Below are 22,625 nucleotides of genomic sequence, written 5' to 3'. Positions count from 1 at the left end.
ATCGTTTGTCACTTCTTATAGCACAGTAATATTCCACTGCAATCATACACTGTGTAATGATTGGAATGATGCCACCTACTGGAGACTTGCTGTGGGAAAGCTCCGCCATGAGGAGAATGCCTCAGAGGGCAAGGCCATGTGGCTTTTCCTTGGTGTCAAGAAGTGACGTTTGCTCATGGGTGCTGTCTATCAAGGCTATCAGCCAATCAACTTGAGGAGCCTCCTATTTTCTGGGAGGAGACAGGAAGGAGGAAAGAGCCTGCACGGAGAGCTCTTGCTCTCTTTTGGATTCCTGACTTGATGGTGGTGGTGGCGGCAGAGGACTTCACAGGAAATTTGAGGAAAGATAGGAATGCCAGGCTGTTAGAATTCTGTTCTCAATCTTTTTCTTTCTATTTTTCAATAAACCCTTAAAAACCTAAACTCGTTTTATCAGTGATTTTAGTCAGTTTCCCCCAAAACTGGGGGAACAGATTAGAATCCACATTTAGAATCTTAAATTACACAACTGCAACTGGTTCAGCCATTCCCCAATTGATAACGATGCCCTCAATTTCCAAATCCTTGCAATCTCTATGGGGTACGGACCTAGCAGTGCCATTGCTAGGTCAAAGATAGGTATGTAGTTTTATAACTTTTTGGGCATAGTTCAAATTGCTTTTCAAAATGGGTGAGTTCACAACTCTAGCAACAGTGCATTAGTGTCCCTATTTTTCCACATCCCCTTCAACATTTGTCATTTTCTTTTTCTGTCTTATTAGCCAATCTGATACATGTGAAGTGGTATCTCAGAGTTCTTTTAATTTGCATTTCTCTAGTCAACAGTCATTCAGAGCATTTTTTCAGAATTATGGATACTTCTGTTTCTTCTTCTGAAAACTGCCGGCTCATATCCTTTGGCCATATATCATTTGAGGTTTTATTTGTATACTTAATATTTGACTCAGCTCTACATATCTGAGAAATGGTTGGTTGGTTGTTGTCCTTCGTTCTTGAAGAAGACTAAAATGACATCACTATGTTAGTCAAGTTACAGTGTGTCCAACTGTGGCTGACCAAACCAATATGAGCTCAGAATGCTCTACCACAAAGCCAGACACAAATAATTCATATGAACATTTGGGTTGAATTCTTTAAATGTGTGCATCTCACGTTTCTTTTGAGCTACTTCAATTCTGCTTTGCTCATAGAGCATAGCACCTTCTCTGATGAAGGCACGCCATGCTGGGCAGGCCCTGTGCCAATGTCCACAATGTGACGCAATCAATTCCAAAGGTCTTAAGAAAGCCCCTGAGAGTGTCCTTGTATGGCTTTTTCTGACCCCGCCATGTGAGCTCTTGCCCTCTGGGAGGAGTTCTCCATAAAATACATATGGCAATCGAACAACGTGGCGAGCCCATCAGAGCTGCGCTCTCTGCCAAACAGTTTGAATGCTTGGCAGTTTGGCACGAGAGGGCCTCAGTGTCTGGTACCTCATGGTGCTGGGTGCTTTGAGCCAGGTGGTGCAGTGGGTAGAGCACTGCCCTGGGTCAAGCTGCTTTGGCTTCATCCCATAAATTTTGGTAAGGCGTGTCATTGTTGTCATTCTCTTTCATAAAATTATTGATCGTTTCTATGATTTCCATCTCCTTTCCAGACCCAACTTCTGGGCTCCCTCCAACACACAATCTTGCCAGTTCTCTAGTTCTGAGCACTATTACCCAGATTACTTTGCATTTACCTACTTTCCCAAGTAGAATATTAAATTCCTTAAGGTTCATTTCTGTGTGTGCCCAGAGTATCCAGCCCAGGGTCTGGCACATGGCAAGCCCTGGACGAATCTGTTGGATTGCATGGAAATATACACACAAATGCAACCTCTCTCTCTCTCTCCCCCTCCCCCTCTCTCTCTCCCCCCCTCCTCTCTCTCTCCCTCCCCCTCTCTCCCCCTCCCCCCCTCTCTCCCCCTCCCTCTCTCTCTCTCTCCCCCTCAGCCCCCCCTTCCTCCTTCTAAGAGTAAAAAGGAAAGTCACCCAGTGGGAGGAGGCACTAACGAGCTGATGGGTATCAAAAGTGGCATCTGAAAGAGATAGCACTGGAAACTCACAAATGGAGCTAACATCAGGTACTACACATAAAATAAGACTTTCCACTTGGCTGATTTCTAGCCCACGAACCTATCTGGTTTTCTTAACCTCCCAGGAAGATTTCAAATTCAATCAAGTTAAAAGATCAGAATCCCAATGGGAAAACCTCAAGGTGGAGACATAAAAGAAGATGCTGACATTCGCATCAATGACCGAGGCTAACTGGTGGGCGTTTCTTAATATAGGAAGAAGGCCCAGTTGACCATATGTTAAAGGGCAGGGTCACCAACTTCAGAGGGCAAAGGCCATGATACTTAATCATTTGCTGAACAGTGTTTGTAGCGAAGCCTAATGAGATTCAGAAAGAGGAAGGCAATTCAGAAGGGCTCCTTTGCAAGATGCTTAGTAACTGTTAGGATTTTATTAATAAAATGACAGCCTAGAAGCATTACCATCTCCTACTTCTTTCCTAACTCAACATCAAGATGGGGGAGTTCAGCTATCTTGAAACATTGTAAATGAACACAAAGTATTTCATTGGCTTAACACAGGGAGCACACAAGCTCACAGTGTGACAAGGAAATCTACCCAATTCCCAAGAAATACAATAAAGTGTCCCTCCTTCCTCCCACTGAAAAATCTGCACCAGTTTTAAAACCAGAACCATATTCTGCAACTCCCCTGGCTGACCCTGACCCACCCTCCATTTGACCTCAGTTGTTGGAAAAATAGGATCCCTCCAATTCTTTCCCATTTTGAAAGAATGGGTGGTTCAAGCACTTAGTATGGGGAAAGCACTGTGGGGCACTGTGTGCCCCAAGGACATACAAAGAGGAAAGTAAGACAGGAGCTCACACTGTAAGAGGGAGAGCCGGATCTGCTTAGGGGATTTCAGCCACAAAGTAAATGAAAGTCTCCATGATCCTTAAGGATGCAGAAGCGAGGCAAATGGCAAGGCTTCCCCTTCAGTGTCATTTCCATGAACAAAACCACCCTGGTTTCTGAGAATTCTCACCACTGAACCCTCCGCACTAATTTTAACATCTTGGACCGATGCTACAAAATACATTTCCCAACTATCTCCCAACAGCAGCAACTTTAGCCAAGACACCTCTAGGGGTGGTTGCTTTGAGCTTAGGAAACTGCTGAGATCAACACCATTCTTTAGTCCATAAAGGGCATTTATATTAGGAAGCAAAGAGATAAACAACAGTATCTCATTTCCTTCTAATCTCCTGCTCCCATCTCAGCAAATGCTGGTCCTGCCTCCAAGTTGGTTCAACAACCTAAAAAAACCCTAAAATTCTCCCCACCTTCCTCTACTTCCAACTCAAAGACAAAAAAAAGTACCCTGAGAAAACCCAACTGCTAGTCTGAAGGGAGATCTAAGGCAAAGGGGCACTGCTACAAGCTTGTAGCCCACGACGGGACTGTTTCTAATCACTAGCCAGGCTACTTCAACGGCACAGAGCATCACAGTGCTTACAGAGCAGAGTCCAACTCCACCGCCAATTTCATCTGATCAAAGTAATGCTGTCTACACGCCATAGAAAAGACAGAGTTGTTTAATGGTGACTTTCTCTTGTGGGTCCCACCCTTCTCTCCTTGCTTGTCATGTTTGTGGATCTACTTCTGTCCCAGTAATCATTTATCTTTTTGTAACTTTGCTTTTTAAAAAAAAATTCATCATAGATGCACCTACTGACTGATCACAGGGCTGATCAAGCACTCCCCCACTAACTATTGTCATGAAGCTTGCCTTCTTTGGTGAGAAGTGCTGAAATTAAGTATCTATTAATAACAAGAGCCTGTATATCAGGAGTTCTTTACCTATTTGGGGCTGTGGACCCCTCAAGCAGTCAGGGGAAACCTATTAACTCCAAATACATAAATTAAAATACTTAGTACTGAAGAAGAAACCAATTAATTATTAGCTGTGTGACAAGGGGCAAGTCACTTCACCTCTGCCTCAGTTTCCTCATTTGTGAAACAGGGTTAATAACAGCACCTAACTCCTAGGGTTGATATGAGGATAAAATGAGGTAAGAGTTGTAAAATACTTGCAAACTTAAAGGTTTATATAAATGTCAGATAGTATACTGAAATACAGTTTAAAATTTTATGGTCTGAGTATGCTTAAGACTAGAAAGAGACACATGTCAACTAAAATTTCTAATAGGGAAGTCTTTGATTTCCCTAGTGCTTAGGACAGAGCTGTGCACACAGGGGTCTTTTAAGAACTCACTGTCAGGGCAGCTAGTTGGCGCAGTGTTGATAAAGCACCAGCCCGGGATTCAGGAGGTCCCGAGTTCAAATCCTGCCTCAAACACTTGACACTTACTAGCTGTGTGACCTTGGGCAAGTCACTTAACCCTCATTGCCCTGCCCCCCCCAATAGAACCCACTGTCATACAAACTAAAGGTTGGTCAACTTGCCAGAGATACTAGGCAAAATTCTACCATGTAATTCATTATTATTATTATTTTGGTTGGGCAATGAGGGTTAAGTGACTTGCCCAAGATCACACAGCTAGTAAGTGTCAAGTGTCTAAGGCTAGATTTGAACTCAGGTCCTCCTGAATCCAGAGCTGGTGCTCCATCCACTGCGCCACCCAGCTGCTCCCCCCCTAAAATGTAATTCAAAAGAGGTAGTTCTAAAAACTCAGAAAGGGAAGTGGTCGCCACCACAAGCCACAAAATCCAATTCTAGTTTGCCATATTTCCTAATTAAAGCAGCAATTATGTAATAATTAAAGTTACCTTGTAAGTATTTTATGTACACTTAATACATGTAATACATCATCTCTCCAGATGGAATGTAAGCTGCTTGAAGGCAGGGAACATTCTTGCTTTTGTGCCCCTGGACCCTCATGCCATGCCTAACACACAGCAGGCATTTAATAAATGTCTGTTGATTACAAGATCATACAGAAGAGTCTGAAAGGATCTCAGAGGTCATCTGACCCAATCCCCTCATTTACAGAGGAGGAAACTGAGGCCTGAAAAGAGTAAGTGACTCGCCCTGGGTTATTTATGTAGGAAGGGGCAGAGATGGGGTTAAACCAAGGTCTTTAAAATGAGTGCTCTTGTCCCTCCCTGGTACCCCTGTGCCTCCCAGTTGACTACTATTAAAAACTGCTATAAAGACAAGAAATGAAAGTGGGAGGCAGCCCGACTCGGCGCACGCAGCCTCCTAAATCACTCCCAGTCTAGAGAACCCTTTGGAAGACAAACTGGCTGCCCCGCTGCCCCTCTAATCCTGCAGCCTCTGGCCTAGCTCAGGTTCTAGTCTAAGATGGGCCACTTCCAGCCTTCCTGCTGACATCAGACTCCCAGCCCCCACAGTCAATTTCTTGCCAAGACCTGGTTTTTTTTTTTTTAACCTTCTCAACACTTCTCTAACAGATGCCCTTCCCTCCTTTGACACGGCCCCCACCCTGAGGCAGGCCCTCATCACCTCATCCCTGATGACAGCTTGCTGGGGAATGTGGGGGGGGGGTGTTTCCTGCTTGTCTCAGATCTCTCCCCACTCCAATCCACCTTCCACTGAGCTGCCAAAGGATCTTCCTAAAGCACCTAGCTGGCTATGCCACGACCCATCACCTCCAGGATCAATAAGAGCCTGTCTGGCATTCTAAGCACTTCCTAACCGCCTCATTCCCCACTACGTACTCTTCAAGGCAGGGACACCAGCCTCCTTGCTCCTCAAACAAGAAGAGCCTCATCCTTAGTCAGGATATTCTCTGGCTCTCTCTCCCTCCTCATCTCCACCTACAGGTTGCTGCAGCTTCCTTCAAGTGCCCAATAATTCCTGCCTTCTCCAGGAAGCTTCTCCTGATCCCTCCCAATTCTAGTGCCTTCCCTTTGCGGATGATCGATCCTGTATATATCCTGTAAGCAGTGGTTACCTGCAGTGAGGCTCCCTCATTAGACCGTGGGTTCCGTGAGGAGGGACTATCTTCTGTCTTTTTCTGTATCCCTGGTGCTTAGCACAGGGCCCGGCACATAACAGGTGCTTAATAAATGTTTGCCAACCATTGATAAGCAAGTCCTGGTATATTTAAAGCTTCTACAACAGCACTTCTTGTAACAGCAAAGAACTGGAAACAAAGTAGAGGATGACCATCAGTTGGGGAATGGCTAAACAAACGGTGGTCCGGCAGTGTAATGGACTCTTACTGTGCTGTAAGAAATGATGTGGGTGATAAATACCGAGAAGCCTGGGAAGAGCTCTGTGAACTGATGCCGAGGGAAGTTGGCAGAGCCAAGAAAACAGCCTACACAACTGTAAATAACATACACAACGACAATAATGTAAATGGAATGAATAACCTCAGACACCCCAAAATCCAAAGTGAAGTTCGCAAAAATAACCAGACCAAGCACAGCTCCAAACAAGAGGACGGCGAAGACACTCTCACCCCGTGGCAGAAGGGGCGAGGTCCACAGGGGCTGCACGTGGCACATGCTTTTCAGCCCTTTTCAATGTTTCGATCAGTTAAATGGACTTTTACCCCTTGACTTTTTGTTTAAAATAACTATTTGTGGGGCAGCTAGGTGGCGCAGTGGATAGTGCACTGGCCCTGGAGTCAGGAGTACCTGGGTTCAAATCCGGCCTCAGACACTTAACACTTACTAGCTGTGTGACCCTGGGCAAGTCACTTAACCCCAATTGCCTCACTTAAAAAATAAAATAAAATAAAATAACTATTTGTTATATGGAAGGCTCTCTGAGAGGAAAAAAGGAAGGGGGAGGAGCAGCTGGGTGACGCAGTGGATAGAGCACAGCCCTGGATTCAGGAGTACCTGAGTTCAAATCCGGCCTCAGACACTTGACACTAGCTGTGTGACCCTGGGCAAGTCACTTAACCCTCACCGCCCAGAGCAAAAAAAAAAAAAAAAAAAAGCAGAGCTGGAATGGTCCTAATCCTGACCATGAAAAGCCTCTATAATCCACCTGACAAATGATCAAAGAGCCTTTGCCCATTATTTCCCCATGGCAGGACACTCCCCTTTTGATCACAGCTCTAGAGCAGCAAGGGACCTCAGCAGCCATCTAGTGTAACCAATTGTGACTTGTCCAAGGTCACACAGGTTGTGAGAGAGGTGAGATTTATTGTTATTGTTTTTTGGTGAGACAATTGGGGTCTTGACTTGCCCAGGGTCATACAGCTAATAAGGGTCAAGTGTCTTAGGTCGGATTTGAACTCAGGTCCTCCAGACTCCAGGGCCGGTGCTCTATCCACTGTGCCACCTAGCTGACCCTGAGAAGTGGGATTTGAATCCAGGTCTTTCTATTGTAGAACACTGCTTTCCTAAGGAATATTTTTTGTCAGATTTTCCCTTACACTGAGTTGAAATCTGCCTTTTGCCAATTTTAGCCCTCTGCTTCTAGTCAGTCAACAAGCAATTATTGGGCCTACTATGTGCCTGGCCCTATATTAAGCTCTGGGGATACAAAAGGAGGCAAAAGACAGTCCCTGCCCTCAAGGAGCTCACAGTCTAACAGGGGAGAAGATAGAGGCAAGAAAATTGGAAATTTATTAAATTGGAAGGCCCTAGCACTAAATAGCATTAGGAATGGCTTCCCACAGAAGATGACGTTTTAGTTGGGACTGAAGGAAGCCAGACAGGCCAGGAGGTGGAGATGAAGATGGTGAGCATCTCAGGACTGGAGGACAACCAGTCCTGCCTTCTGAGAGTAAGCAGAATTCCAGTGGTAATAATAACTGACATGTCTGACCCTTTAAGGTTTACAAAGCGCTTCACACACACGGACATACGCTCACTTCACTGCCACCATGGCCCCGTGTGCAAGCACTTTACAGATGGAGAGGCTGAAGCATTGGGGAGGTGGCCCAGGGTCCCCCGGCTCATTAGTACCAAGAGGCAGGATTCCCAGACGTGTCTCCTCTAGCTACCAAGCACAGAGCTTCTCCACTGCACCATCCCACGTGTAAACGTGTGCAAATGTCTGCAGAAAGTGATCAGGTTTGGCTGAATTCCTCCCTACTCCAGGTTTAATAGCCCTGGTGTCTCCTGGAAATCTTCTGGAACAGTGTGGGGGCCTGCTCGAGTCCCAGACCCAGGGACATGCTGTGTCAGTATCTGCCGGATACCCAGGCCATGGTCTGACCAGGTCAAGCCAAGCAGCACGATCACCTCTGCCAAGTTCTGGGTCTGTGTGGTCATCCTGTGGATTCACACCAAGCCTACAACCCAATAAAAGGCACCAGCTGCTTCTTTCTCAGGGGCTTCAGCCTAGTCACATCTTCCCTCAATCTGGTACCTGAATAGGCTTCGCCTTGATTTCTATTCAGTATTATCTTACTGGATCTAGCCAATCATTCTAGTATTCTCAGATCATTTTCAAATTTTTGTACCTTGTCCTGTCTACACCTTCCTCTAGACCACTGACAAAAACATGCTGAAAGAATAGAGCCAAGGTCTGAGCCCTGTGCCAAGTTTTTAGAGCTTTCTCCATATTCATAGGCTGTGGGGCAGCTAGGTGGTGCAGTGGATAGAGTGCCAGCCCTGGAGTCAGGAGGACCTGAGTTCAAATCCGGCCTCAGACACTTAACACTTACTAGCTGTGTGATCCTGGGCAAGTCACTTAACCCCAATTGCCTCACAAAAAAACCAAACAAAGAAACAAAAAATGAATGACAAACAATAGGATTCATATTCATAGGCTGTCAGAGCTAGAAAGGACCTTGGAAATGACCTAATCCCACCATAAAGGTTCCAAAGTCCCCAGGAACAATCTCGCAAAATCGAAGAAAATGACCACCCACAGCATGCCCAGATTCACTTAGTGTTTGAAGCAGGATTTGAACTCAGGTCTTCTTAACTACAAGTGCCAGGTCCCATCCACTGTGGGTTGCTAAGTGCCTACCTGTGCCAGGCACCTTTCTAAGCACTGAGGATACAAATATAAGCAAGAAATTCTTGCCCTCGAGGAGCAAACATTCTAATGAAGGAAGGCAACACATGCAGGAGACTAGAGAGGAGGGCAGGACCAAAGGACCCTGAGTCACTGCTAGAAGGAAGTCTTTAACGGTAGGACCACTTCCATCCAACTGGTTCCCCCGGCAGAGAGTCTAGTGATTTCTCCTCTTGTGTGGCCTAGGCAGGGCTCCTGTAGCAGCTGCCTGTCCTCATCATGCACTCTCCCCATAGCTTCCGACCAGGACCTTTAGAATCTGGCTGGCTTTGATTTTTGGCTTGGGTTACCCAGGATCACATCACAGAACTCCTGATCAATTGCCTGTCCAGTCCCCTGCTCCTACTGGTCGGGTGAGCAGGTACCAAGGCTAGCTAGTCTCTCCTCTCCCTTACTTTCCAGCTTCTCACCAGTGTTTTCAACTGCTTGCTGCCCCTGTTTACTCTTTTACCCAAATACCTCCAATCCAGCATGCTTAAAATGGAGTCCATCTCCCCTCGAGGTCTAGCTCCCCATCCTGAAGTCCCCAGTTTTGTTTACCACCACCCTTCCTTGGCTGTCTCCCACTGATCTCTCTGCTTCTGTGCCCATACTTGAGAAGTTACCAAATGCTTTTGATTTAACTACACTGGAACTGTCCTGTTTGTCCATTCCTCCTCATGCAGCTGGGGCCAGGGGGAGAGGTGGAGGTGGGGAAGGACAGTAGATGGAGTGCTAGACTCGGTTGGGAAACCTTGATTTCATCCAGCCTCAGATCTGTACTAGCTGTGTGACCCTGAGCAGGTCACTTCAATCCTATCTGCCTCACTTTTCTCATCTGTAAAATGGAAATGATAATAAAGCCTGTTTGTGAAGATCAAATGGGATAACACTTCAAAGTGCCACATAAATGTTGGTTGTTACCACCCTACTCCTCCTCCTCTTCTTTCCAGCCCTAGTCAAGCTCTGTAACTCCATACTTAGGCTCGTTGAAGAGTATCCTATCAGGTCCTCCTGCCTCTGGTTTGCATACTTTCCATCCGTCCAGATGAATCTTGGTACCAGAAGAGGACCGATCACTTAGAGGTCACCCGGTCCAACCCCTCATTTATTTCACAGCGGAGGTGATACTCGGGCCCAGAGAGCCTGAGTGACTTGGCTAAGGTCATCGAGGGGCTAGTGGCAGATGCAGGATTCAAATCCAGCTCTTAGGCCCAGTTTTAGATCCAGAAGGGCCTTCAGAGGCTATTTACATTCACAGGCCCCTCTCTCTTCTCTGACATGCACCAGCTGCTTTGGCACTTAATGGTCCAAGAGCTAAGACTAATATAGGGCTGGTTTTACAGGCATTATTATTTCACATAAATTTCACAACTTCACAAGACATTATTATTCCCATTTTTTTAAACCACTGGGGGTTTTTTTGGGGGAGAGGGCAGGGAAATAAGGGTTAAGTGACTTGCCCAGGGTCACACAGCTAGTAAGTGTCAAGTGTCTAAGGCCGGATTTGAACTCAGGTACTCCTGAATCCGGGGCCAGTGCTCTATCCACTGCGCCACCTAGCTGTCCCCTATTATTCCTATTTTTAAGAGGAAGAAAATGAAGTCAAGTCTTCCACCCAGGGTCCCAAAGCTCTTAAGTGTCAGTGATGTGACTGATCCCAGGATTTGGGAGTTGGATGAACCCTCCAAGGCTCTAGCCCAGATCACAGAAGCATTCAACACAGAGCCCTTCCTGACTCCCAAGAGGTCTCTCACACAAGATATCTCACAACGGGACAAAAGCACAGCTCACGGGTTAATGATCGCTCTGTTCCACTTAAACCTTTCAGTAAAACCACAGGGAGAATCATTGTCCATGACCCTCATTCCTGTTGGACCCCTCTGCTCAAGTAGTCACCAGGGACCTTCAGTCATCAAAGGGATCTCTTCTCTCTGCTCAACACTGTTCTCATCACACCTCAAGGAAATAGGCAAAGAGGGTCTTGCTTGGAGCCGGACTCCAAATTAGAATCCCTCTGGGGTAAGAGAAAGCAGCAGTGTTAATTAGACAAGAGAGAATTTTCCTTCTAAATTTGGTCACCACTCTTTACTCCTTTTTGAAGTCTTGAATATTTACTCACTTTCCTAAAAGGCGTTAGGTCTGAAAGGAAGGAGGGAGAGTACAGAAATGGCTTTAAGCTGGAGAAACGTTTATTTTTTAAAATATTTTCAGGTGAGCCAAAGAGAGGATTTTTAAAATATCCTACCTACTATAAAACATCCAACAGTGGTTACCCAACCTCCAGAAGGCTTTCTAAAGGGCTTTGCAAAACCTAGACACTCGAGTCCATCCCTCTCTTGTAACCCACTCAAGGGACTCACTGCTCCTGTTCCAGAGCCTAATTATTTCACATTTCCATAGCACATTAAGGAGTACAAAATGATTCCTTCACAGCAACCATATACAAGGGAAAGTGGTACAAGCATTTATAATCCTATTTTACAAAAGGAAACTGAGGCTTGGAAGTCATGTGATTCCCCTGTGAACATGCAATAATCATTATCCATGTTTTTGCCTTTCTTTTCATTCCTAACATACAGAGCCTGGTATATAGTTGGTACTTAATAAATGCTTATTGACTGCTCCAACACCACCTACCATTTATCAAGCAGCTATTATATACCATGTGTATTTTACATACATTATACACAAACACATACACAAACATACACTTGAGAGAGTAAGATTGGGTGAGGGGTGAGGGAGAACACTGTGCTAAGTGCTGAGTATACAGAGAGGTTCTTGCCCTCAAGGTGTTCCCAGTCTAATAGATGACATAGCTAATATGCAGCTGAGGCAGAATTTGAACTCAGATTTCCTAAGTCCCAGGTTCTATCCCCTACTCCACACTGCCTCTGCACTCTTAGTTGAGTGGACTCCAACAGTCTTCTCAATTCTCTACAGAAAGAAAGGGAGCCATGAGGTGTTGAAAGACACCATTAGATTCTAGTAGGACCAGCCAGTTGGTTATTTTTGTCAGTGACAATTCTTTGTTGAAATAAAAGCTCTCCTCAGTGAAAAAGAATAAAAAACAACACACTGACAGGAAAAGAATCAGAAAGATGGTTATCTCTACTCTTTGTTTTCTCTAGCCTTCCAAGTGTTTGCTTTGGTGAAATCTATTTTATTTGTTAATTAGTAGTGAGGGTACACAATGTTCTTCTTGTGACCACAAAAATCACCAGAAATGCTGAGAAGTCACTGGGAGTAAATTTATCTCCTTCTCCCCTTTGGCTTCAGGAAAGTATTTCACCCATCTCAAGATCCCTATCGCTAATCTTGGGCCAGTATGGCTGGTTAGCAGCTGCTGGTATTACACAAGACATTTCAGACTGGGGTTGACAGTGCATTTCTCTCAAAGGAGCTAAGTTTTTTGCTGTGTTCTGTCAGTATTAAGCATGGTACACCACAGCCGGGCAAACTGAACCCTCTTGACCCGGCACTGGGAGGACACTGGGAATCATGAGCCGGTCCTGCTTCTTGAAAAGGGTGAATAAGCAAGAATGATCAGATGACCAGGACTCCTGAGAGTGGCCTCAAATCTGCAGATACTTGGGAAGGCTATGGGACCACGGGCCCGTCTCCTTACCTTCTTGGACCTCCAGCAGCGGCAGTACACAGCTTTCTCTCCTAAGTCTTCCATGTCAAATGCGTGGACAACCTTGGGGTTGTCTTTCTGGATGGTGAGGTTGACCATGGACCTGTAGCGTTTTTCTTTCACCAAAAACCTTTTGTAAGCTAGATAGCCCACCACAGCAGTCCCAGCAGCCAGTGCCACAGCTGCAATGCAGTCCGCTAAATTGAGGAGAAAAAGAAAACCATGATCAGTAGAGCTCAGCCATCCTGGTTAATAAACTGTGGAACATGAATAGAGTGGGAATAATATTACTCCTTGACAATGAATTTGAGGACTTCAGAGAATCATGAGAAAAGATTTAGGTGAACTAATGAAGAGTGAAGTAAGCAGAAACAATAAAATAATCTATAGTATACCTGCAAAAAATGTAGGTGAAAAGAATTAGAAGGCAACAACAGCTATTTAGCTGTTAATTAGAATGTAATTATAATGACATTATGCAGTGTAATTATAATGACTCTAGAGAAAGGAGAAAGTGTACTTCCTTCTCTTTGAGAAAAGAGAATTATAAATACTATCAGACACAAATAATTCTTAAGTTTTACTGTCCTGTTTTTCATCATCTTCGTGACAAGGAATGAATGGGTCACTGGATCAGGGATGGGGCAGGATATATTTGAAAATGAAGGTGACAAAAACACTTTTAACAATTGTCTTACTTCTCTTTTTTCACTTAAAAATCTATTTACTCTCCCTCCACCCTCACTGGGCTCCCCGCAGCAGCAAGTGAAGTAGAGAAAAAGAGGCATGGCAGCTGGAACTTCTGGAAGGAACTCACCAATGGGAGAAGGAACACAGGGGAGCTGAGGGAGAAGACAGAGATCAAAGCAGCACAAGCATGATAACAAAAGGCCAAGACTGATTTGTAAAATATACACTACTTTAACACAAAAACACTCAAAACACCAGAGATCTGTCCTCACAGTCCTGACACATATGGGTGGTATGACCTTGTGTCAAAGCAGTTTACAATCAATGCTAAGACAGCTCTTCAAGACTCAGAGGTTTTCTGTAAGGTGCCAACCGGCCTTGGTAGAGGGCATTTCCTCACTGGGAATTTCTCCAATGAAATCACTGGGTCAGGACCTCGAGGACCTACACTGCCCAGCTTACCTGCCTCCTTCTCAACTTCCTTCTGCTAAGTCACGTGCCTTTTAAAAGTACTGCCTTGACTTGTTTATATGGTCTTTAATGAACTCCCTAAACAGGACCCCAGGCCCTGCTCCAGGGAAGGTTTGAGAGAAGAAGCCAGCTCTGCACTACCTGGTAGCTTCAGTCAGTTTGCAAATGCTTTACTCACTGACTCATCTGAACCTCACAACCCTATGAGGAAGGTATCCACTGACCGCATTATCCCAATTGCACAGATGAAGAAAACAGGCCCAGAGAGGTCATAAATCTGGGAAATGCCAGAGGCAGGAATTGTACTGAGGCAAGCCTGCTCCAAGTCTACCAAGCTAATCACCACATCACATGGCTGCACTTGTTACAGTTTACAAAGGGCAGTAAGGAGAATCTGGAAAGAGTAGGTCAAGAGGATGAAGGGGGTGCTTCTTGGCATTCTCCCAGTGCGCTCTCCCCAGGGTGATGTCACTGTTTTGTCTGAGGTGAAGTACCAGCTCTTAAGTGGAGCCAGATTCAAAGTACCAAAGACAGACATGAAATCCAACAGAAACCTCCACCTCTCCAAGTAATCCAGAATTAACCAGGCCACTGCTCCCACCTCTCCAGACATTTACTAGTCTTTTTGGTCCTTTCTCTCATGGTACTGTCTACTAGTTTGTTTCAACTTTTAAGATAGGTTTTTCCCAACCCTATGTTCCTTGTGTTTCCCTCCATTTGGGCTGGTCTCTTTGTGATTCTGAGGAAAGAGCAATGGATTTAGCATTAGAGGCACCAGTCCTCTCCATGTGCTTACAAGTCTGACCTTGGACCAAGGACTTAACCTCTATAGGCCTCAGTATCCTTACCTATAAAATGAGAGGGCTGAACTAGATGACCTCTAAGGTCCCTTGCCAGCTCCAAAAGCATGAGCCTGCAGCCCCTTCAAATGATTCTAATTCTTCTCTATTTTCTTTTGGTAATCAGGCTCAGGCTCAACCTTAGCCTTAGCACGTTTTGGGATATAATCCATATCTTCTTTGGTCCTAAATTCTTCCTCTGTCCATAAATCTGACAGATAAACAATACCATGGTGTCTCTCTCTCCTTTTTTTGCAGGGCAGTGAGGGTTAAGTGACTTGCCCAGGGTCACACAGCTAGTAAGTGTCAAGTGTCTGAGGCCAGATTTGAACTCAGGTCTTCCTGAATCCAGAGCCAGTGCTTTTTCCACTGAGCTACCTAGCTGCCCCCTACATGGTCTCTTAAATTTGCTTATGGGATCACTATTTATGTGTAAATCATGTACCCATTTGGACCTTATTTTAGTATACTATGTGGGATGGTGGTCTATACCTAGCTCCTGCCATACTGTTTTCCAGTTTTCCCAAGCAGTTTTTGTCAAAAAGCTTGGATCTTTGGGTTTATAATATACTAGATTATTATAGTCATTAAATATACTGTAATTTCTACCTATTCTATTCCACTGATCCACCTCGATTTCTTAACCAGTCCCGGATTATTTTGATTACTATAGCTTTATAATACAGTTTGAGGTCTCATACTGCTAGACCATCTTCTTTTGTATTTTTCCATTGATTGATTCCCTTGACACCCTTGAGCTTTTGTTCTTCCAGATAAATTTTATTATTTTTTTCTAAATCTATAAAATATTTTTGATAGTTTGGTACAACACTAAATAAACTTATGTAGGATTGTCATTTTTATATTTACTCGGTATACCCATGAGCAATTAATATTTTTCCAATTGTTTAGATCTGACTTTATTTGTGCTTTATAGTTCTGGTCATATAGTTCCTGGGCTTGTCTTGGCAGGTAGACTCCCAAATATTTTATAATGTCTACAGTTCTTTAAAATGGGATTTCTTTTTCTGTTGTTGCTGGACCTTGTTGGTAATATATAGAAATGCTGATGATTTACGTGGATTTATTTTGTATCCTGTAACTTTGCTAAATTTTTAATAATTTCAAGTAGTTTTTAGTTGATTCTAATCCCTTTATTTTTCTTCTCATTGCTATAACTAACATTTCTAGTACAGTATTAAATAACAGAGGTGATAATGGGCATCCTTGCTTCACGAACCCTGATTGTATTAGGAAGGCTTTTTAGCTTATCCCCATTACAGATACTGCTTGCTGACGGTTTTAAATATTCCTTATCATTTTAAGGCAAGCTCCTTTGATTCCTATGCTCTCTGGTGTTTTTAATAGGAATGGGTGCTGTATTTTGTCAAAGGCCTTTTCTGCGTCTATTGAGATAATCATAAGATTTCTGTTGGTTTTGTTATTGATATGGTCAGTTATGCTGATAGTTTTCCTAATATCAAACCAGCCCTGCATTCCTGGTATAAATCCCACCTGGTCTTAGTGTATGATTCCTGTGATGTATTGCTGTAATCTTTCTGCTAGTATTTTATTCAAAATTTTCACATCAATATTCATTAAGGAGATTGGTCTATAATTTTCTTTCTCTGTTTTGGCTCTCCCTGGTTCGGATATCAGCACTGTAATTGTCTCATAAAAGGAATTTGGTAGGACCCTTTCTTCACTTATATTCTCAAACAATTTGTATAATATTGGGATTGTTCTTTAAATGTTTAGTAGAATTCACTCTTTTTTTGGTTTTGTTTTTCATTTATTTTATTTTGTTGGGGGGGGAGGCAAGAGGGTTAAATGACTTGCCTGAGGTCACACAACTAGTAAGTGTCAAGTGTCTGAGGCAGAATTTGAACTCAGGTCCTCCTGAATCCTGGGCCTATGCTTTATCCACTGTACCACCTAGCTGCCCCAGTAGAATTCACTTGTGAATCCATCTTGTCCTGAGGAACTTTTCTTATGAAGTTCATTGATGGATTGTTCAATTTCTTTTTCTGAAATTGGGTTATGTATTTCATTTCTTCTGTTAATCTGGATAATTTATATTTTTGTAGACATTCATCCATTTCATTTAGATTGTCAAATTTATTGGCATATAATGGGACAAAATAGTTCCTAATAATTGTCTTAATTTCCTCTTCATTGGTGGTGAGTTCACCCCTTTCAATTTTGATACTAATTTGGTTTTCTTTCTTCCTTTTTTGATCAAATTAACCAATGGTTTGTCTTTTTTATTGGGTTTTCCCCCTCACAAAACCAGCTTCTAGTTTTATTAATTCAATGGTTTTCTTACTTCCAATTTTATTAATCTCACCTTTGATTTTCAGGATTTCCCATTTGGTATTTAGTTGGGGATTTAAAATTTAATTTTCTAGGTTTTTTTTAGTTGCATGCCCAATTCATTGATTTGCTTTTTCTCTATTTTATTGATGTAAACAGTTAGGGATATAAATTTCCCCCTAAGAACTGCTTTGGCTGCATCCCATAAATTCTGATATACTGTCTCATCTTTGTCATTTTCTCTAATGAATTTATCAATTGTTTCTATCTCTTCTTTGATTCACTTGTTTTTTTTAGGATCAGATTATTCAATTTCCAATTGATTTTTAATCTCTCAATTGTCCATTACTGAATATAATTTTAATTGCATTATGAACTGAAAAAGATGTGTTTACTATTTCTGTTTTTCTGCATCCGGTTGTGAGGTTTTTATGCCATACTACAGTCAATTTTTGAGTAGGTCTCATATACTGCTGAGAAGAAGGTATATTCCTTTCTTTTCCAATTCAGTTTTCTCCAGAGATCTCCCATAGATAATTTACAGGATTTTAATAATTTCCTTAACTTCTTTCTTGTTTATTTTTTGTTGTTGTTAGATTTATCCAGTTCTGAGAGGGGAAGGTTAAGGTCGCCCATTAGTATAGTTTTATTATCTATTTTCTCCAGTGATTCATTCAACTTCAAAAATTAGATGTTATACCATTTGGTATATATGTTACGTAATGATAGGACTTCACTGTCTATGGCACCTTTCTTTCTTTTCTTTTTTTTTTTTTTGGTGAGGCAATTGGGGTTAAGTGACTTGCCCAGGGTCCCATAGCAAGTGTCAAGTGTCTGAGGCAGGGTTTGAACTCAGGTCCTCCTGACTCCAGCACCAGTGCTCTATCTACTGCACCACCTAGCTGCCCCATCTATGGTACCTTTCAGCAAAATATAGTTTCCTTCTTTATCTCTTTTAACTAGATCTATCTTTGCTTTTGCTTTGTCTGAAATCATGATTGCTACCCCTGCTTTCTTTGCTTCAGTTGAAGCATTATAGATTCTGTTCCAGCCCCTTACGTTTACACTGTATTTCAAATCCTCCAACAGTGTTTCTTGTAAACAACAAATGGTAGGACTTTGGTTTTTAATCCATTCAGCTACCCACTTCCATTTAATGGGTGAGTTCATCCCATTCATACTGATAGCTAAACCTGTTTATTTCCCTCCATGCTATTTTTCACCTGTTTATCTCCCCCCCTTTCCCTCCTCACAAAAGTTTTACTTCTGATCACTGCCTTCCCCAATATCCCCTCTCTTGTATCAGTCCCTCCTTCCCCTTCTATTATTCCCTTCCTTTTTTTTACTTCCTTAAAGAGTAAGATAGATTTCTATATCCAACTAAGCATGTATATTAGTCCTGCTTTGAGCCAACTTTGATGAAAATAAGGTTTAATCTTTGCCCGCCATCCCTCCACCCTGCCTTTTCCACTCCATTATAATAGTTCTTCCATGACTCTTTTTTGTGGAAAAATTTACCCCATTCAATTTCCCCCCCTCCTTCTTCCACACAATTCCTTTCTTACCTCTTTATTTTTTTTGTGTATTGTCCCATCAATGTCAACTTATAACCACACCCTCTGTCTACACATACTCCTAATTACTTTTTTTTGGTGAGGCAATTGGGATTAAGTGACTTGCCCAGGGTCACACAGCTAGTAAGTGTTAAGTGTCTAAGGCTGGATTTGAACTCAGGTCCTCCTGACTCCAGGGCCAGTGCTCTATCCACTGCCCCACCTAATTACTCTTATAATAAAGTTGTTAAGCCTCAGACACTTACTAGCTGTGTGACCCTGGGCAAGTCACTTAAACCCCATTGCCCTGCAAAAAAAAAAATAATAATAAAGTTGTTAAGATTTACAAATATTATCATCCCATTAATGTCACTTTACAACCACACTTTCGATCTACATACACTCCTAACTGTCCATATCTTATACACACAGTTTTCCCGCACATTACCTCCCTGATTAGACTGTGAGCTTCTTGAGAATAAGGGCTTTTTTTTTTTTTTTTGCATACTCGGAGCACAGCCCTGTCTGATACATAGAGGTGAGAGAAAAGACCGTATCTGGACTCTTCTCAGAGCCCTGAAGGCAGAGAGTGAGTCTGGTTTCAGGCCCTACAGCTTTGTGCCCCCCCCCCCCCTGACCTCCCAGCAGGGGGCCACTTGGCACAGGAGGCTCTGAGGAGCTGAAGTTCCTGGGCCTAAGGCCAGCAAGGCCTGCAGAAGGGCCTGGGTTCTGTGGGAGTCGGGCTGGGCTGGGAGTTTGCCTTGAGGAGCCCCAGGTGATTCCCCAGGTGATTTGAGTTTTGTTTTGAAAGGTTATGTTTACACAAGCAAGGTTTAGTGGGGAATGGGGACATTCTTACTCCCCCATAGGGGTGGGGCCTAAGGCTGCAATCTGATTGGTCAAACCCGGGTCAGGTTTTCTTTCTTGAAGAGTTATATAGTTAACACAGTATTGGTCTGAGAAGGAGCCGACACTTGCACAGAATAGGTTACGGCCTGGTACCACTAGTTTCTAGCACTGGCTATTGGTCCACTTGGTACAATCTGACTGGTTGTTATTGTTATGCCGCATGCTGATGGGGGAAAATGAGGAATAATAAAATGCCTTAATGTGATTGGTTTGAGGGGACCCCTTGAGGGGTATAAATAGAGGTGAAGGACCTCACTTCAGTTCACTCTTTGGCACATTCAGAAGAATGCCCATCTTTGTGCAGGTGAATACAGAAGCCTTCACCCACTGGCTGCTGCCTGCTTGGCTTCTTTGAGCCGAAACCTGCTTGTAACACTAGGGCTGCTAACACTATTTGAGCTGTTAGCCGAGTTTCTAACAGAAGTAATAAGTACTTGTGGAATGAAGGACTTATTCTCATGCACAGTTGCTATTTACATGTAACATAACAAAAAGAACTAATTCTGCCCCACAAGCCGTGATATGTTAACATGAGATGCACATCTGGGCTCCCTTCTGATTCTCAAGCATTGTCAAAGCCTGAGGGTTGGCTTTCACCAATGATTTCTATGGAGAAAGCCTTGGGCCATCCATATCATGACATCATTATTTGGAAATGGCCCTCGTGAATATTTTCAAACTTGCTGCAGCTTTTCAAGCTCTATTCACAAGACTCTTCTTTCTTGATCTCCTAGCACCAAACATTGCTTATAAAGGGGAACCATGGAAATATACCTCTTTCCATCCAAATCACATTTACGAAGTGCTTGTTATGTGAAAGGCCCTGGGGATACAAAGACAAAATAATTTTTTTTTAAATGGTCAGTCTTTTGTTTTCCCTTCTACATCCCGGTCACTCTGAAAAGCTAAGGCAGGGGCAGCTAGGTGGCAGAGTGGATAGAGCACCGGCCCTGGATTCAGGAGGACCTGAGTTCAAATTCAGCCTCAGACACTTAACACTTACTAGCTGTGTAACCCTGGGCAAGTCACTTAACCCCAACTGCCTCACCGAAAAAAAAAAAAGAAAAAGAAAAGCTAAGGCAGTAGAGGGAAGCTAGGTGACGCAGTGGATACAACACGGGCCCTGGATTCAGACACTTGAGGCTTACTAGCTGTGTGACCCTGGGCAAGTCACTTGACCCTCACTGCCCCATCAAGAAAAGAAAAAAAAGGGGGGGGGAGCTAAGGCAGTAATGAGGAACGGAGCTAAAACTGACTTGGCTCTGGGCAAGATCATATTCAACCCAAGGGGAGCTACAAGAGAAACTCAATTAAGTGAAAGCAGAGCATCTGACAGGTAGAAGGAGAGAGGCCTGGACTTGTACAGGGAATGCTCCCTCTCTCTCTTTTTTTTTGCAGGGCAATGGGGGTTAAGTGACTTGCCCAGTGTCACACAGCTAGTAAATGTCTGAGGCTGGGTTTGAACTCAGGTCCTCCTGAATCCAAGGCTGGTGCCTTATCCATTGCGCCACCTAGCTGCCCATGCTCTCTCTCTTGAAAGAAGTTATCTTGACTGCTAGTAAGAAGAAAAAAATACCACCCCAAGCATCACCCTGCTTACTAAAGGCCCAGCTCCCACAGGCAGGATTTTATCTTATCTACTTTATCCACACTCTAGTCCACCTCTTCTCCCCCGACCCCCCCCCACTTCCTCCAGAGCCCTAATGGGCTGCCTTCTCCCATTAGAAACTGTCTTCCTTGCTTGTTTGTATCTCTAACCCTTAGCATAGACCCTGGCACTGAACAAGACTTAATAAATAAGTGTTGTAGGGGCAGCTAGATGGCGCAGTGGATAGAGCACCGACCCTGGATTCAGAAGGACCTGAGTTCAAATTCAGCCTCAGACACTTAACACTTACTAGCTGTGTGACCCTGGGCAAGTCACTTAACCCCAATTGCCTAACTAAAAATAAATAAATAAATGAATGAATAAGTATTGTATCCATCCATCCACTCATCATTCATTCATCTATCTAGCCATAATCTATCTTTTTTTTTTTTTTGCCATAATCTATCCATCCACATGTCATCTACTTAGCCATCATTTATCCATGCAATAGAGCTACAAAGACCAAAACAAGGAGAGATGCTCTCAAGGAGCTTACATTCTAAAGTTGGAGACTACATACAGAGGGGAAGGGGCTACTGCTCTGAAGTTACACACAGGGTGTTGAGTGGAGTCCTAGATTTGTTTATGACTTCAGAACTGAGGGAAAGGAAGGAAGGAGAATCAGGTACTCTTTGAAGGTCTTTGATAGTTCAAAGCCCTGAGTCAAAAAGAAGAATGGCAAGACACTGACAAAGTCTAATTACTGACAATTATCCATTATTGTCAATTTCCTTCCTTTGGACCCTATTCAACAGAGCAATAACAAGAAGTCTGTCCTATCTATTAAAAAAAAAATTCTCTCCTCTGCACTCTTGTTGTCCATGGAATTAACTGAAGAATAGTTTGGGTTCAGGGTTTTTCAACCCCCCCCCCCCCCCCCCCCGCCAACCCCAACTCTGTTCTTATTGAAGGAGCAGAGGAAAATGTCCTCCAGGAGGAAGAAAAGCAAAGGTATGGAGAGCTGGCCAAGAGTGGCAGCCTCCCCAAGAATGGCGGAGGCTTGTGTGGGGCTGCCCCAGGCTCCTGAGTGAAGCAGGAGCTTCTCCCAATTCTATCCCTCCTATATTTGGAAGGAAGACCAAGAAACAAGGCAAAGACCCCTGTTCTGTCACTGCAAGCAAGGACCCGAGGCTGAAAGAGCTAGATAAGACAGCAAAGAACAACAAATGAAAGCAGAGAGAGGCTTTATGTCAGCCCAGCAGGCATGCGCCTAATTCTAAAGGATGGAGTAAGACAAGGCTGGCTGTGTGGCTACTACAGTACAGCCACAGGGCACAGGGCACAAATCTGGCCTCAGACCCGAGCCCTAAGGCTTAACCTTCATCTGCCTCAGTTTCCTCATCTGTAAAATGGGGATCACACTGGCACCTACCACAGAAGGTTGCTGTGAAGATCAGACAGGATAATTTCTAAAACACTTAGGAGAAAGCCTGGCACATAATTAAGTGCTTGATAAATGCTTTCTCACCCCCTATCCTGACCCCACCAACCCAGGATTGGTGAAGAGCTGGGTTCAGATCCTACCTCAGACACTATGTGACCACACCCAAGAGCCTTGGATCTGATGACTTCTC

General features: G+C 43.6%; 1 protein-coding gene across 1 annotated transcript in view; it reads right to left on the bottom strand.

The window, feature by feature from the left end:
- Nucleotides 1–22,625, bottom strand: part of CISD1 (CDGSH iron sulfur domain 1) — a 31,865-nt gene that overhangs the window by 5,428 nt on the left and 3,812 nt on the right. Inside the window, exon 4 of the mRNA XM_043980255.1 lies at nucleotides 12,620–12,825. Within this exon, the coding sequence (XP_043836190.1) occupies nucleotides 12,620–12,825 (206 nt within the window). The remainder of the gene's footprint in view (nucleotides 1–12,619; nucleotides 12,826–22,625) is intronic.

This window comes from Dromiciops gliroides, chromosome 2, assembly GCF_019393635.1.
Source record: "Dromiciops gliroides isolate mDroGli1 chromosome 2, mDroGli1.pri, whole genome shotgun sequence".
NCBI classification, from domain to species: Eukaryota; Metazoa; Chordata; class Mammalia; order Microbiotheria; family Microbiotheriidae; genus Dromiciops; species Dromiciops gliroides.
This window is presented reverse-complemented; position numbering and strand designations above follow the sequence as displayed.